At 48.7% G+C, this 16919-nt stretch overlaps 1 protein-coding gene across 2 annotated transcripts in view; it reads left to right on the top strand.

Annotated features, from left to right (window-relative positions):
* The window catches only part of IL1RAP (interleukin 1 receptor accessory protein), a 55444-nt gene extending 38919 nt beyond the window's left edge, over positions 1-16525 (top strand). The window contains exons 8-12 of one of the 2 annotated variants that reach the window (XM_050964813.1): positions 266-395; positions 3725-3873; positions 7714-7863; positions 8523-8666; positions 14711-16525. In XM_050964813.1, the coding sequence (XP_050820770.1) occupies positions 266-395; positions 3725-3873; positions 7714-7863; positions 8523-8666; positions 14711-15078 (941 nt within the window). In that variant the 3' untranslated portion in view covers positions 15079-16525. Of the gene's footprint in view, positions 1-265; positions 396-3724; positions 3874-6414; positions 6779-7713; positions 7864-8522; positions 8667-14710 lie in introns of those variants that run through there. The other variant, XM_050964814.1, reaches the window with a different exon arrangement.
* The last annotated feature ends 394 nt before the right edge of the window (positions 16526-16919 follow it).

The raw sequence follows: 16919 nt of genomic DNA on the forward strand, positions 1-16919 counted from the left end.
TATTGCTACCCGCCTCTTTCACTCTGTTGTTTAGCCCTGGTCGAATTTTTTTGTTCCTCTTCCTGTATTTTTTATTTGCTGTATACATTTAGTTTAAGCCTCTGTTATGGTGTTTTAAAAAAGCTTCCATGCAGCTTGCAGGCATTTCACTCTTGTGACTGTTCCTTTTCATTTCTATGTACCCTCGGGCTATGAAAGGCTCTGGAAAGCAGAAGCAATGCAAGGCTGCTGCTGCCTCCACTTCACCCTAATCCTCTGCTCCTAGGTGCCGAGCTTGTTCTGCCGTGCGAAGTTTACTTCACCTTTCTGAAAGATTCCCGAACGGAGGTTTGGTGGACAGTTGATGGAAAAAATACAGACGATATCACAGACCTGAAAATAAAAGTCTCTGAAAGGTAACATTTCATAACATTCATTGCATAGCTCTTCCAGCCTTCTCCACTAGCCTCACATGGGATCCCACAGAGAGGCCTGGGGTATTCAACAGCACTGCCCCTTTGGCAACACCTGGAGCTCCCAATGGAAAAAGCCTGTTCAGGTTATTGGCAAGTCCCAAACTTTAGGAGCCAAGGGTCACTCATTTCTTAATGTTAGTCAGATCAAATCCCTCCAGGGTGCAGTATGGCACCCATGCGTAGTTATGATACTTAACCACAATCTGCTCATTGTTTGTCACCAAGTTTTCTTTCAAAAGAGACATTGTTAAGAGACTCCATAAGCTAAAGAGGGCTCCTCATTGGTAATAGCATCTCAAACTGGCTAATGTGTGCCACTGCCCTCTAATGAACATAAAAACGGCCATACTGGGTCAGACCAAAGGTCCATCTAGCCCAGTATCCTGTCTGCTGACAGCAGCCAATGCCAGGTGCCCAGAGAGAGTGAACCTAACAGGCAATGATCAAGTGATCTCTCTCCTACCATCCATCTCCACCTCTGACAAACAGAGGCTAGAGACACCATTCCTTACCCATCCTGGTTAATCGCCATTAATGGACTTAACCTCCATGAATTTATCCAGTTCTCTTTTAACCCCTGTTGTAGTCCTAGCCTTCACAACCTCCTCAGGAAGGAGTTCCACAGGTTGACTGTGCGCTGCGTGAAGGAGAACTTCCTTTTATTTGTTTTAAACCTGCTGCCCATTAATTTCATTTGGTGGCCCCTAGTTCTTATATTATGGGAACAATAAATAACTTTTCCTTATTCACTTTCTCGATGCCACCCGTGATTTTATAGACCTCTATCATATCCCCCCTTAGTCTCCTCTTTTCCAAGCTGAAATGGAGAATAAGGGAACTGCATCGCTGTGTGTCAAAGACTCTGTACTGTTAACAACCAAGGGAGGCTCTCTCTTTACCTCAGGCAGTTGGTTTTGGATCAGGAGGATGTGAGTTCTTTCCCCACCATCGTCATAATGACCTGAACCTGTTGAGAGCAATAGATTTATTACAGCATCTTCCATTTCCTGTTATGTTTTCATCCTGGACGACCCCAAAGTGCTTTATGACACATGTACAGAGATCACGCTGTAATAAACCATGACTCATGCCCACACACACCCCAGTCACAAGTGCAGATTGAACCACCCCCCCGCCCCCCCACAACATTAGTACCAAGTACACAAGTCATTACTTCTTGAAATGAAGAACTCCCATAGCTGAGAGATAGCAGCATCCTGGGACCATCCACTACAGGGAGACATGGTCACATTCTGTTATTACAGCTTCACCCGCCACTATAAAGAAGCCGCCTGGGAGTAGAATATAGCACAACATTTTGGGGCTGGAAGAGAAGAGCACAACCCACTGGAAACTGCAGGGGCACTGAGGATAGGCCGAAAGTAACGACCCAAATCAGAACTTTCAAGGAGACTGAGGTGCTCATAAAAAGTGCTATGAACTGTCTGGAAAACTCTGTCCTGAAGCAGAGCGCCCCGTAGCACCAGGCTAGGCCCTTCATTCCATGCTGACTCAGAGGCCAGAATACCATCTTCAGAATCACCCAACAACACCCTGCAGCAGCTGGGATTTTCTTGAAGTTGTGTCGTCATAACGTTTAGGTTTAGCATTGCTTGTGTGGGGTCAGGTTACAGCCTACCAGTGGTTTATAAAGAACTGGGTGACCAGTCATGGGATTTTGTTTGTTTGTTTGTTTTCCAAACTGTTAGAGGAATTAAAAACCAACTATTAATTTTCCGTGCTTTCAAATCCACCTTTCGGTTCTAAAATTTGGATAGTCATCGTTTTGTTTATAAGAATGTTAATAAATATGATGGTTAGTAGAACCAAGCCATAATTAGCTTGGAGATGAAACAGAATTCATTTGAAGATGAGCATTATCATCATTAGAATGCCATGTACATAAGAATGCAGGCCATGCTCTCAGGATCGGGGACTCTGTCCTGGGAAGCAGAGACTCTGAAAAAGATTTGGGGGTCATGGTGGACAATCAGCTGAACTTGAGCTCCCAGGGTGATGCTGTGGCCAAAAGAGCTAATGTGATCCTGGGATTCAGGGCAGAGGGATATAAAGTAGCAGAGAGGTTATTTTACATCTGTTTGTGGCACTGGTGTGCAACCGCTGGTGGAGTAGAGTGTCCAGTTCTGATGCCCACAATTCAAGAAGGATGTTGATAAATTGGAGAGGGTTCAGAGAAGAGCCATGAGAATGATTAAAGGGTTAGAAAACCTGCCTTACAGCGATAGACTCAAAGAGCTCCAGCTGTTGAGTTTAACAAAGAGAAGATTAAGGGGTAACGTGATCACAGTCTATAAGTACCTACATGGGAGACAAATATTCAACAATGGGCTCTTCAGTCTAGCAGAAAAAGGTAGAACACGATCCAATGGCTGGAAGTTGAAGCTGGACAAATTCAGACTGGAAATAAGGCGTAATGTTTTAACAGCGAGAGTAATTAACCATTGGACCAGGGCTGTGGTGGATTCGCCATCAATGACAATTTTAAAATCAAAGATAGGTTGTTAATCTAGAAGATCTGCTCTGTAAATGCTTTGGGGCAGGTTGTCTGGCCTGAACTATACAAGAGGTCAGACTCTCTGACCACAGCTCTCTGTCCTGGCTTTGGAATTTGTGAACCTATGACTAGGTGTTAAAGTAGCACGTAGAAGTTCCAACCAAGATTGGGGGTCCAGTGTGCTGGTTGTTGTACAGACACATGTTAAAGGACAGTGTCTGTTTCAAAAAAAGTTTACAGACTAGACAGACAAAACAAAGTGGAGAAGAAAGGAAATCTTATCTCCATTTTAGAGATGGCTAATTGAGGCACAGAGAGACTAAATGACTTGCCCAGGGTCCCACAGACAGTTTGTGATGAAGGTGGATACTGAACCCAGATCTCGAGTCTTTGTCCAGTGCCTTATGGCAAGCGCACCCTTCCCCTCTAAAAGGCCCCAGGGCACCAGTTGATCAGTCATATTCCACACACTGGCAATAAGCAAAAGTAATGCCAAGAAAATTAAACAAAACCTGTTCACAGAGCAAACAAAAGGTCAAACCGTTCTGCTGTAAAAGTTTCTGTGAAAAATGAAGCAATTCCTAAGAATGGGTGTGATTTTGCCAAAAAGGAAAGGCTGAATTGTGTGTGTGTGTGTGTGTGCGTGTGTGTGTGTGTGTGTGCGCACGCATGTTTATATGTGTATATATGTATAAAAATCACAAACAGTGCAGCCAGCGTTAGCATGTGCAACACTTGAACTTTTCTGTTCCAGCGTATTTACTGCCGACCTTGGACATAAGCATATCACAAGGACTCTGACCATTTCCAAGGTCACACCCAAGGACTTGAAGCGTAACTACACTTGTCATGCCAGAAACACCAGAGGGGAGGTTCACCAGGCGGCCGTGGTGAGAATGAAAGGTAATGGAATTGCACAGCAGCGGCTTAACGGATGCAGCAAGGCAAAAATCTTAGACGCATGGTCGAATGTGGAAGAAATTTCTTGGGGCAAGATGGGCCTTGGCTGAATGTGGTCATACAAGGAATAGGGGGAGTAAATATTTCCTGCTCCCTCTGCTCCTGTGTAGCCTTCTTATTGCTACTCAGATTGCACTTCCAGCTATAGGGAAGAGGGTGGAGGCTGCATGCCTGATATTCCCCACTGTGCTCAAGTGGGGGTGGAGAAAGATGGGGTGTGAAACCATGGTTCTGTTCCCTCTAGGCACTAAGTGGAGCAGGGCCAAAGAGGCTAATAAGTTGCACCCTGAAAGGAAGGAAGGGACAAACTTTCCCTCAAAGCAAGGGAGAATTCTGTCTGAGTCACGGTTCCTTGTTGGTGCTGCTTCTGGGGTGGCGCAGTGACGTGTCGCCCTTCCACGGGCTGAGCCTAAAGGCTTGATCTGGCCCTCGGGGAGCAGGGGCTCATAGTGTTCTGCCCTGTTCAGGGGCTGGCACTGGGTTGTTACACTATGTCAGCTGCCAGACCCCTCTCGGAAGTGCCATCCAGTTGTTCTTTAGACATCTTTTATCTCCGTGGTGCATGGACACGGTTCCCATTTATCTCTGTACTGCGGGAGGAGAAGATACATCCTGCAGCAGCCGGATGTGATGGCTTTTCTACGTTCATTTCTGCTGACCAAGCTGGGTTATGTGGGAAGCTGCAGTCTTTTTTGTACTCTGATTCTTATAAAGCTCAATATCCCAGTCACAGAACTACATAAACCGTTCTGCCCTAAATGATGGAAGAATATTTTCCTCCAACCCCGTGCTAAGCGGTACATGCAGTGGGTGCTATCAGCGCAGGATGAGGGAGCATTTGCTGAGGCGTGGCATTTCTGGACTGTGCACCAGGAAATCGAAAAAACCACAGGCTGATTAGACTTGCTAGTAGAGCTATGCGCTGACCTTGCCTTTGGAGTCTAGCAACGGTCACTGTCCCAGGCACTGCTCAGGGTCTTTTCCCCTGCTTTAAACATGCCACCACTTTGCAGGAGGGCCAGTGGAAACTCACCATGGGATGAGCACACAGGTTCTTCCAACCGACGCTATTCACCCGTTAAACACAGTATTTTTTGTGTGGGGTGCCCACGCCCTGTGCATCAGTAGAACAGGCCCATGAGTCTCTATTTCACTTAAAGAAACAACTTTAGCCAATGTCAAATAACTGCCCCTCACTGGGAAACGCTAATCTGAGCATCCTCTCTGATCCTGGGGCCTCTTTGAAGACAAAGGACATTTGCGGTCTCTCATTATATGTTTCCTGGCAGAGTGTCCCTGGGGCAGGTCACCACCTTACTGCTTCCCCACCAGTGTGACCGGGCAGACAGGAAATGCCTTTTGGAAGTTGCTAGTGCTTGAAACCCTTCAAGGTCACGTCCCTTTGAGGTGCCCAGACGGAGACTAGACAGAATTCAGAGCATGAAACACTCCGCACCGTGCTCTGGTTTTGGTTCCTGCCTTGCTCACTGTGGGAGGGTGATCTGGGACTGCCAGGACGGTGGGCAAATTCTGGATAAAAAGTGTAATTCAAAGACATTGACCTCGCAAGCCGACTTTTTCTAGAGCTGTTTCTCTCTTAACATGAGAAGTATTTTTCCTGTTTCACATACCCATCTCCCAACAGCCAAAACCCTTTCTTCAGGCATGTCTGTACCAGATTTCCTTAGCCAGGCAGACATTTCTGTTACCTCACTAACCACAGTGAGTGACAGCACTGTACATAGAAGGCCCAAGAGACTGCCCACCTGTACATCAGGAAAGATTGCTGTTTCCAAGAAGCTCCACCAGAGAGGAGTCTGCCCTGGTTTAACTTATTTCAAATGCAAGATGCCAAAAAATAGCCTTTTTCTGACTTAAGTTGAACAACTTTGTGGCTCCTGCTCTGCTCTGCTCTCCATCTGTCAACATGAGCAGTCGTCCTCTGGATTTCAAAGATCTTCATTAGGACTACACTTGGCTCCTTGTGTTCTGCTCTGCTGCCGCCAGGGTTGCTGGGAGTTTAGCCATGATTGACCCGATTACCTCACTAACGACCGCTTCACATCTATTCTCACCCCCTTTTCTTTATAGAATTATCCACTTGCGACAATTTGTTTGTGTCCCTTCAGAAAGGAGCCCCAGACAGAGCATGCAATTAATCAAGGCCAGAGTTTGGTTAGAGCCATCTATCTATCTGCCTACCTTAGGCTTTTCTCTAGCAGTCATCACTGTAGTGTCTGTGCACTTCTTGTCTCTGGATAGGAAAATTGAGCTGCCTGGCATGCTGACCCTTTGATTAGAAAACACAGCCATCCAGGACCTCGCAGAACACTGTTTCTTGGCTGACTGATGCTTGACTGTCTGCAGCTGTCTCTCTTTCCCTCCTGTCCACTTTGCCAGACCCCAGGATAGCTGACTGGAAGCTGTTCTTTCTGTAGACAAGTTACTTATGTTCTCTTTTTTTCTTTCTGCTCCATTCCACAGCAGAGTGCAAGAACCAGCCTGGACCACTGCAGGCTAAAGTCAACTAGCTGCAGACCGTCACGTCATGTCACTCGTGGCTCAACCTGGCCAGGACCTAACCTCTCAGTACCATCTGCCTTATTAATGTTAGCAAGTGGGCTTGTATTTCTTTTATGTTGGCTATGAAAAAATTTCCCCATCTCCCTGCCACTGGTTTATATTCATTTCTGGCTCCTGATTTTAATCTTCTTGGGATTGTCTCTTTCATGGTTCCCTGTATCTCTTGTGCTGTTCGCTACTCACGGAGACTTGCTGGATTCTTTCAGTTTCTGTTTTCTCTTTCTGGTGGTTTGGTTTGTTCGCTAATAAAGCTCAGTTACATCCACGAGTTTTGTGATGCTTCCACTTACTGCTGATGGCTCTCTATTCAAACTGCCGCTGCACACGTCATTGAGTTCGGCGGTGCCCATTAAAAGATCAGTATTTGCCTAGTGATGCCACACAGTTACCACATTAATTCCTATTCTAAGTATGAGGAAAAACAGGGGCATCTCAGATACTACTGTTAGCAAATGCTGGCTTCATGAGAGAGTCTGTCTTGTTTAGGACAGATCATCTTACCTCTTTGCAAATATTTCAGTCTTTCCAGTGTTTTCTCAGAGCCTCCCTTCTGTCTCATGACTAGAAATAGTCGGAGGATGCTACTGACATATGTATTATCTCTTTGGGACAAGGCATGAGAGGAGCATAAGATGGTGGCCATGGAGTTAGTCCGCTCCAGGCTAGGGCTGTTGGTTTTGGCCTGGCTTTCCCCATGTCCATGCGCCGATCACACCCACTGCACTTGGTACATGCTGTTTCCAAGGTTATGATTGTTCCTGAAAAGGCAGCTTTCACAATCGGTACCCTCTGGGGCCAGCTTGAGCCTTTGGGCCCAGCCCAGAGTGAGGGCTATCCTGCGGCAGAAGGGAATTGTGACTCGGAGATTCCTCCCTGGCATCTGTCTTGCTCCGGGAAGATGTGGGGAGTGACCCATCTTCAGGGTCTGTCTGGGGAGCAGAGCTGGGCCTTCAGTCATTTTGTCACCCTTTCAATTGCCTCCTTCATGTTGCAACCACCCAGCCCCCTAAAACTGCTCACAAAGCGTGTGTGTGTGTGTGTTTATTTAGGCATTAGCCTTTGATGTCCTACAGGAACCTCCATTTACAGATGGGCTCACATTGTATTCTGCCCTTCGGCTGCCTGTGTTCCAGTCATGTGCCCATTAAAATGGAAGACCACGTATTCCATGAAAAAAGACCTGTCTGTTTTTAACCCCAGTTCTAGCTCCAAGGTACACCGTGGAACTGGCCTGCGGACTAGGAGCCACCGTCTTGCTGGTGGTGATCCTGATTGTCGTCTACCACGTTTATTGGCTCGAAATGGTTCTCTTCTATCGGGCTCACTTTGGAACGGACGAAGCCATCCTAGGTAAGGGTTTCATGGAGTTGCAGGGCCTGCTTCTTGCTGCCAGTCCCTTTGGTTCTGGAGATAACTTTGTGTCAGGCCATTTCTCCCTCCTCCAGAAGCAGGGTAACACTGACCTTAAATGTCCTTAACTGTTTTCACTTTTCGGGGTGAACTGAGTGCTTGCGAGAAGAGCCAGGGGCAGGGTCTATGAGGGTATCTTTGGAGTAGATGCGACATGGCCATGATAGTGTAAGCTCTCCACACATTGCTTCATGGGACCGTCTCGAGGGACAGGACTATGTTGTCTGGTCTCTGATATTTCGGCTATGGGTGTGGAAAGAATGGTCTTCTGTCTCGAGCACAGAATCAGGCTTCTTATGTCACTCTGAGCTCATCCTCCAGGCATGCCACCCCGCTATTTCTTCCTACGGAGAACTGGGATGATAGTAGGTCCCTGGCTGGAATGGCGAGTTTGCTGCTGATCCCATGAATGTGTGCCAGGTGCTTTGAGTCCCGCCGAGGCTGGAGAAGTGCAGAGCCTTGTCTGGCGAGATGGCTCGTAGGTACAGGGCCACGGCATCTGTAAGACTTGAGAGGCAGCAGGGGAAGCAGGGGCTGAACAACGGGAAGGCATGGGACGTAGCCAGTAACAGAAATATCTCTCTGCTCCCGACTCTCAGATGGGAAGGAGTATGACATTTACGTGTCCTATGCCCGGAATGCCGAGGAGGAGGAGTTTGTGCTGCTGACCCTGCGCGGAGTCCTGGAGAATGAGTTTGGATACAAGCTGTGTATCTTCGACAGAGACAGCCTCCCCGGGGGAAGTGAGTATGTCCGGGGGATGCCCTTCCCCTTCGTTATGTTGGAGGCAGTGGTGATTGAGAGGAGGGTGATAACGACCTGGCCTTTCAAGTTGCATTTTATTTCAAACACCATTAAACATCCCTCGGAGCAGATTCTGGCGTCTGGCTTCACAGGATGTTGCAAACACTTGGAGCCAGTGTGCGGGGTGCTGCCGTGATCAAATGACGGTGGGTATTTTTCAGTACTCTTTCCAGGACTGCTGCATAGTGCTCTAAAAGCACCACAAGGCAACCAGCCACCTATCCTTAAATAAAATTTCTGAACTGGCCTGAGGAAGGGAGGATAAAGTTGTGGGGGTGGACTGAGGAATAGGGGAATTACTGTACTAGCCCAGATCTGTAATCCAGCCAGTGCATTACCACGTCACTGACCCTGGCTAGCACCTGCTGCGTCAGAGGAAGGTGCAGTAAACCCTGTTGTAGCAGTGATGAGATGACCAGTCCCCAGGGAAAGTTTCCTACTAATCCCCATTAATTAGAGATCAGCTCATACCCTGAAGCACGTCTGTCCTTAGTAAATATCAGCATATTAATAACCCTGAATAGCAAATACTACATTTGTATTTATTGGGGGCCCATCCATAAACGATGGACAGGGCCAAAGGGCTCCACACCCGGGAGTGTCCAAATCCAGGACCCTCCTTGGATCAGTTGTACAAACCTGGGGTTGCGGAAGCAAAGATGCAAGAACAGCCCTTGCTCCAAATGCCCATCTCCTGGGGAACCCCACATGGCTACAGGACACAGAGGTGCCAGACCCTCAGTAGATAAGGGCCACCGCCACTGAAGTCAATGGAAAGACTGCTCTTGACTTCAGTGGGCTTTGGGTGAGGGCCCGGTTGTGTCAGAACGTGTGCTGGTAAAAATCACTAGCTAGGTTGTTCCAAAGTAGAGGCTTGTGCACTCAGTTACCCCAAACCAGGAATGACTCCCCTGCAGTCAGACACCAGTCTGAGCTAGCTGCAAGAGATCAGAATCAGACCCCGGGTCTTTTTGCTCTCCTGGTCCCATGCAGACTCCGTTGACAAGGTGCTTGGGCGCCATGCCTTTGACAAATAGATAAGCAAAGATGAATCACCAAGTGAATGACCAGCTAAAACCACTGGGTGGTTGGTCAATGCAAAGGATGCACAAAGAATCGAGCCGTACACCGGCTTGTTTGTTTTCACCAATGGTCAGGCTCAGGCAGATGCTCGGAAGGAGCAGGCTCCTGCAGCCAGCCCTGGATAGTTCAGTCCAGCAGCTGTTCACTGTATGATGTTCCCGTCTGCCTAGCTAAGGCCAGTGGTCAGTAGATGGAGGCCTTGCCTTCCACAGGATGTGAATGCTGAGAGAAAGGGGAAGGACTGTGGCTCCTCCTTCCTTCCACCCACTGACAATCCTTGGTGGGAAGAGGCTCAGGAGAACCATTTTTATGTCACCAAACCATGGAGCCAAGTTTAGTAGGGACCACAGAGCAGTTCCCACCAGGTGTTTGCATGGGTGTCACTTGACAGCATCATCTGGCTCTTTACGAAAACTTACAGTTTTACAGCAGGCTCCAGTCCTGACTGGGGCTTTGTGCACTGACTCAAAGTGAAAACAGCAGGTTAGTTCAGCCCCTGCAAAGCACGAGACAGCTGAGGGAGGGTTTGGTGAACAGTGATGATTTAAGTTGTTTTGTTTTTTTCTAGGCTAAATCTTCAGGGTTTATTCTACTTCTTAACACAATTTTGAGGCAGCCGTGGACTAAAAAGTGCAGTTCTGTGTTGAGAAGAGACTCTGTAAACTTGACATCTCCTTCCGCAGCAGATCTGCTCCCGGTGCCTGTTAGCAGTCAGATCAGCAAGCTGATATTTTTATTGTTTTCTGCTCCAGTTCACCTTGCAGCGCTGATGCTGCTCTAGGAGAGAGAGTTTCTGTCCCTTCTTGTGTATCAACAGGATTGATTCATTAAGTTCTAGTCATGTGTTGGAAGGCAGTGTCAGCCTACTGTGTCTTTATTGCTGGAGGTGATGTACAAGAAGGAAAGAATCCAGCTTGCCTCTCAGATCCCAGGTAGGGTTTGCAGGGCTGGCAGTTAGACATAAAACATATTTGTGAGCAGGTAAGTTTGAGTCCCTGAGAGGCGATACACTTGAAACCCCACAATGTCATTTTTGCAGTAAGCTCCAGGTCGAGCAGTTCATTAAGGGTGAGATGTGGCACAAAGCCAGAACCAAGGTCCCATGGCCCCAGTGTAGGAACAATGATGGCAGGAACAAGGCAGGCCCACGTTGTCGGAACGTGAATGAGAGGCTCCTCACTCAATGAGGAGGGAAAGACAGTAACAGAAAATGAAAGTACTACACTTAGGAAGGAATAATCAACTGCACAAATACAAAATGGGAAATGACTGCCTAGGAAGGAGTATTGCAGGAAAGGATCTGGGGGTCATAGAGGATCACTGACTAAATATGAGTTAACAATGTAATACTGTTGCCAAAAAGGTGAACATCATTCTGGGAAGTATTGGCAGGAGTGTTGCAAGCAAAACACAAGAAGTAATTCTCCTGTTCTATTCGGCACTGATAAGACCTCAGATGGAGTATTGTGTCCAGTTCTGGGCACCACATTTCAAGAATGGTGGGGACAAATTGGAGAATGTCCAGAGGAGAGCAACAAAAATGATTAAAGGTCTAGAAAACCTGATCTATGAGGGAAGACTGAAAAAATTGGGATTGTTTAGCCTGGAGAAGAAAAGACTGAGGGGGGATATGAGAACAAACTTCAACAAGTACATAAAAGATTGTTATAAAGAGGAGGGTGATAAATTGTTCTCCTTAACCTCTTGGGATCGGACAAGAAGCAATGGACTTAAATTGCAGCAAGGGAGGTTTAGGTTAGAAATTAGGAAAAAACTTCCTGTCACAGTGGTTAAGCACTGGAATAAATTGCCCGGGGAAGTTGTGGAATCTCTGTCATTGAAGATTCTTAAGACTAGAGAAACACTTGTCAGGGATGGTCTAGATAATACTTAGTCCTGCCTCAGTGCAGAGCTGAGCTAGACGACCTCTCGAAGTCCTGTCCAGTCCTATGTTACTGTAACGAAGCCAAGCCCGCATGGGGCCAAATGTTTCAAGAGCCGATTGGCTGATTGCTTTAGGAAGTGCTTAACTCTTTCCTTTCCTTCTGGTGTTAATCCCAGATGCCCATTAACAGACTACTCTCTTCCCTGCCTTGTATGGGTCACGTCTCTGCTCGTTATGTTCCACAGCTATTTTGTATCAGCAGGAAGGACAGCTTTGCGTCTGACCTACAGCTCCACTGTTCTGTTCTGTTCTGGCCTTGCTCTCAAAGGGTGCTGGCTGCTGTGATTCTCTCATAACCCAGCAAATGCACACTCTCCTTGGGAACTAACGATAGATCGTCCTCTGCCTTTCACTCTGGTGTTCTCACCCCCCTTTCTCTCCATGTGCAATATCACCCACTTTGCCTCCTCAGGGACTGGTCCAGTTCAAAACAACAGAGCATCTTTCCTCTCAAAGGGTCCCAAAGCACTTTCCAAACAGCATGCACAGGGATTGCTTCATCCACCTTGTGTGTGGAATCCAGGGGCTGTTTAGCACAGGACGTGAGGAATAGTTTATCCATATGAGTTGCCTACAGTCAAAAGTACCGTGGGAATTTCAATGGCCACTGGTGATGAGCATGTGAAGGTGGCATTTCCAGCAGCCTGGTGCCCTCGCACCATACCAGAACTTCAGTAGGGTGTGACTCAGTGGGACAGTCATCTGTAGAGCTGGCCAAAGTTATTCACAAGTTTCAGTCCATGATTCAAATTATTTGGTGAATGTTTTTTACCATTATTCAGCCCATTCTAAGCAGCATCTGCTGACTGGCCAGCACCGCTCCCTGCAGCCCCTAGCCAATTCGTGGCACTCTTCCAGCGAAGAGTTGTTTCAACCTTCCTCTCTTTGCCTTGTAAGATCTGGCCAGATTGTATCTGAAGGCGGCAGGTCTGCAGGCAGACAGCGGTATCCTGCCCTCAGGGCAAGCCTGAGCCTCCTCCTAAATTCTCCACAGAGAGAGAGAAGTGGCAGGACCCTGATTAAAAAATAAAGTAAAGAGCTAAAAGAAAGAAATCAGCCAAGTCCAGCACTACCACTCAGCCATGCCCTGTGCTAAGAACTCCTAGGGGCAGAGCTTTCAGTCAAGCTCAGCTATAATGCAGGTAAATGGCAGAGTAGCCGTCGCTTTGTGTCTGATCTGCTGGGCTCTTCTGCTGCGTGTCCTTGCACAAAAAGAAAAGCTCCTTGTTTAAATTCCCCGTGGGGCATGGTGACGTCTGCCCCTGCGCATCTGGTGACACCCATCACCAGGCAACTCTGGCCACTCCTCTGCCCTGTCGGAAGAAACGAATCTGGTGCCCGGGTCAAACAAGCGTGGCCCCAAGCTGCCTGTGATTGCTTCCAGCACCAGCCTCTACGGTGTGGCTCCAACCTCCTGACCCTGAGAATGCCACAGGGACATGTGGAACAAGGAGTGCAGAAAAGGGCTCTCCCCACCCTCATGCTCCCTTGCAAAAGTGTTTAAAATGCACCGCCACCTCCTGTGCCAAAACAAGAGAATGTGCCCGAGAGGTAGTGACGCTCAATGCATGAGCTCTAGTGCCCACCACTCATCTGCCTCTCACTGCCTCTGGCATGGACAGTGGAGTGGCTGGCGTCAGCGCAGCCCATCTCTTGGGGTGACCAGGGAGCCAGATTTGCTAAACCCGGCTTTCTAGAATGAGAATCCGCTACTCCTGACAGGCCCCAGCGAATTCCTAACGAAAGTGGGTCACAGGAATCTGCCTGCCACGCTGTGCCTGCAAGCTTCCCTCTTTCTCTTGCTCTGCACGCTCACGTCGCTGCTTCTCTCCTGCCTGCCCATATCCCTTTGCTGTCTCTCCCTTCCAACCTGATCTAGGGACCCCTCGCCTTCAAGCCCAACCAGGGGTGCTTCCATACCCATCTGTGTGACGCAGGCTCACAGCAATGGTCAGCAGTTGCCACCTTCTGGTTAGGTCCCCCAAGTGCCCGTCCCTGCCCACCTGGACAGCGGCGAGGTCATGTTCAGTTGCCGTGTCACATACGGCCTGGCTGCTGTTCCCCCATCACACGCTGCAGGGCTTCACCTCATCTACCTCTTAGGGAAACGTGACAGGCTCTGAGGTAGCTTTGGGCAGCTGGTACCCTGCCCCAGAGCATGCACCTGTGTGATAGGGGGAGGATTATGCTGTCCTTGATGACAAAGCAGAGGGAGATGGATTATCCCTCCAGTTCTGCTGGCAGGAGCGAATCAGACACCCTTGAGGGCTCAGTGCCGATACATTCCAGTGTTACTTTCTTTTCCATTATATTTTCTGCCCGTGAACTATGGAAGCAGCCGCTGGGAGATGCGCTCTCAGAAGGACTTTGCATTAATTTTGTGAAGATGGCTAAGGCAAACCTGCTTGCAGCTGCTGGAAATCAAAGGTATCCTCTATTGTGTCACTGACTCTCATGGTGTCACTTTAGAGACCCCACATGAAAAAGCCTGGTGCGCCTGGGGTCACTACATCTGGGAACATTGTGGAGGTGCCCTCGTTGCGGTGACGTGGGAGCCAGGAGCAGTAGCTTAATAATAGGTCCAGGAGAGTAGTTGGAAATCCAGGATTCAAAATTAAATTAGCCCTCAGAACACACCTGTGGGTGGATAATTACTATCCCCATCTCACAGAGGGGGAAATTGAGGCTCTGAGCGACCCCAGCCACGCTCTGCCCGTGGCTTGGAGAGAAGGGGTTGGGAGTGAGGTAGTGGTTCCTTTGTGGATCAGAGAAGGCCCAGCTGGTGGGCAGGAGGAGGGTGCTGGCTGATGGAGAGGAGGCCTGCCTGAAGTGGTTGGGATATCCCCATGCAGTCTCACAGAGGGGCTCGGTCTCCCAGGAGGGTCTGCTTTGCCGCAGACACTCAGCGGCGCGCTCTACGCTGTCACTAACCAGCTCAGTGTCTTTCTCTCCCAGTTGTCACAGACGAAACTCTGAGCTTCATCCAGAAAAGCCGCCGCCTGCTCGTTGTGCTGAGCCCCAACTACGTCCTTCAGGGCACGCAAGCCCTCTTGGAGCTCAAAGCGGGGCTGGAGAACATGGCCTCTCAGGGCAGCATCAGAGTCATCCTGGTCCAGTACAAAGCCATCAAGAAGAGCAAGGTGAAGGAGCTGAAGCAGGCCAAGACTGCGCTCACTGTCATTAAGTGGAAAGGCGAGAAGTCCAAGTATCCACGGGGCAGGTTCTGGAAGCAGCTGCAGGTGGAGATGCCACTGAAGAAGAAGACGAGGCGCACTACCATCAGTGAGCAGGAGCTTTCTGATTCCTGCCTGCGAGATGTTTGATAGAGGAGGGGATAGCGAGGCTGGGGAGGGGACAAGAATGTGTCCTCTGAGGGTTTACAGTGAAGGATTCCATCTCGAGCATTTCAGAATGGCACCTCAAACTGCTCTGGTCAGAGAAGAGCTCACTGGCCACTGTTTCAAATGTGCCCCCTTTTATTTAGCTGGACAGGACCTGGTCAGCATTACATCCACTCTCAGGGGCTAAATATTTGCCATCCAGGAGGGGTGCAAGCATCCTTTGGGGGAAGGGAGGTGTTTGCATGGGTCAGCGTTCTCACTCTTGGGATATGACCTGAGCCCTGCCCCTCTATTCTGGGACCTCTATCCTGCTTTCTCTCCTTAAGACTTTTCATCCCTTCTGATTATGGCTCGTGGCAGTAGCGACCGCTCATAGAAGCACCGGGCCAGTTTGAACAAAGTCACCAGACTGGCTGTTATGTGTTCAGTAAGAATCCTTGGAGACGGGAGTGGCCACGTTGCTCATTCAGACACTCCTGATTTCTGCTTCAGGATGGGACGTACACTACAGCACATGTTCACACCTAACACTCAACTGGCCTATACCGTTCCCGGACGTGTTCCCATGGGAACGACTCTCTTCAGGGACTTTACAAATGTGAAGCGATTGTCACGGAAACGTACTTATGTTTTGTTGTGAAGTTACTCCTTGGTGGTATTTGTTTTACAGCCCTTCTGGCAAAAGCTGGCCCAGCCCAGAAACTCATGGCAGTCTTCTGCGTTTCCAAGCCCCTGTGGTGCCCAATCCTCAGAATCGAGGAGAGTTTCTCCATTCATACAGTGCCACAGAGCCTGCCTTCACATGCATGTGTGACCCTTATTCGTAGAACAAGCTCAGGGACTTCACAAGGGTTGCAGACAGCTCCGTTTTACTGCAGGGAAGAGTAATGTCCCTGTTCAACCTATGCTGCTGGGCATGGGAAAACACTGGAAGGAGTCCAAGGAGACATTTTGTTTCAAAACCAAAACACAAACCACCTCTCTCCAAGTTCTGCCCACATCTACATGCACTTGGTACGGGAGTCAACCAGCACATCTGTTGCTGCCAGACATGCTGGGGTGGCACTTCGGAGAGCTCACATTCCACTGGGATATCTGCACTTACTGCTCTCCTGGCTCAGAAGTGCAGCAGTGACAACATTGCTTGTATTTCACAGGATATAACAGGCAGACCTCAGCAGCTCTTGTTGAGACACCTAGGACTGAGTCTGCACTAGGGTGACCAGATGTCCCGATTTTATAGGGACAGTCCTGATATTTGTGGGGGGTTTCTTATATGGAAGACTATTACCCTCCACCCTCATCCCAATTATTCACACTTGCTGCCTGATCACTCTAGTCTGCACATACTTCCCAGATTTTCGGGGAAGGCTGAATGCCCCCTGCACAGATTTTTAAGGAGTATGAAGCAATAAAGCATTTTTATTTATTCTCTTACTTGTCCTGATGTTTGGTTTTGTAGATCCACATTTTTTAAAACAACGGTTATGGAAGTGTATTTGCCAACCTGTGTTTTGTTTCCAAATTGCCATTCTCTGAAGTGAGAAGCACCAAGGACACTAGCAGGGCTGGATGTGCAAGAAGCAGTGCGACGCACGAGGGGAGTGGTTCTGGGCCACTGGCACATATCTGACTGGTCCTGACAAATGCCTTTCCTGGTCTTAACAGTGCCTGTCAGTGCTGGGCCCCAGTGCACCAGTCCTGCCTGCCTTCCAGCTGTTCCTTCACACTCTCCCTCTGTTCCCCCCGATGGCGTCAGTGGTAAAGCCCCCCTGTCATCAGCGGCAGCAGGGTTAGGCCAGGAGCTTTTGAAAAGTCCGCTC

Source organism: Gopherus flavomarginatus, chromosome 8 (assembly GCF_025201925.1).
Source record: "Gopherus flavomarginatus isolate rGopFla2 chromosome 8, rGopFla2.mat.asm, whole genome shotgun sequence".
Classification (NCBI taxonomy): domain Eukaryota; kingdom Metazoa; phylum Chordata; order Testudines; family Testudinidae; genus Gopherus; species Gopherus flavomarginatus.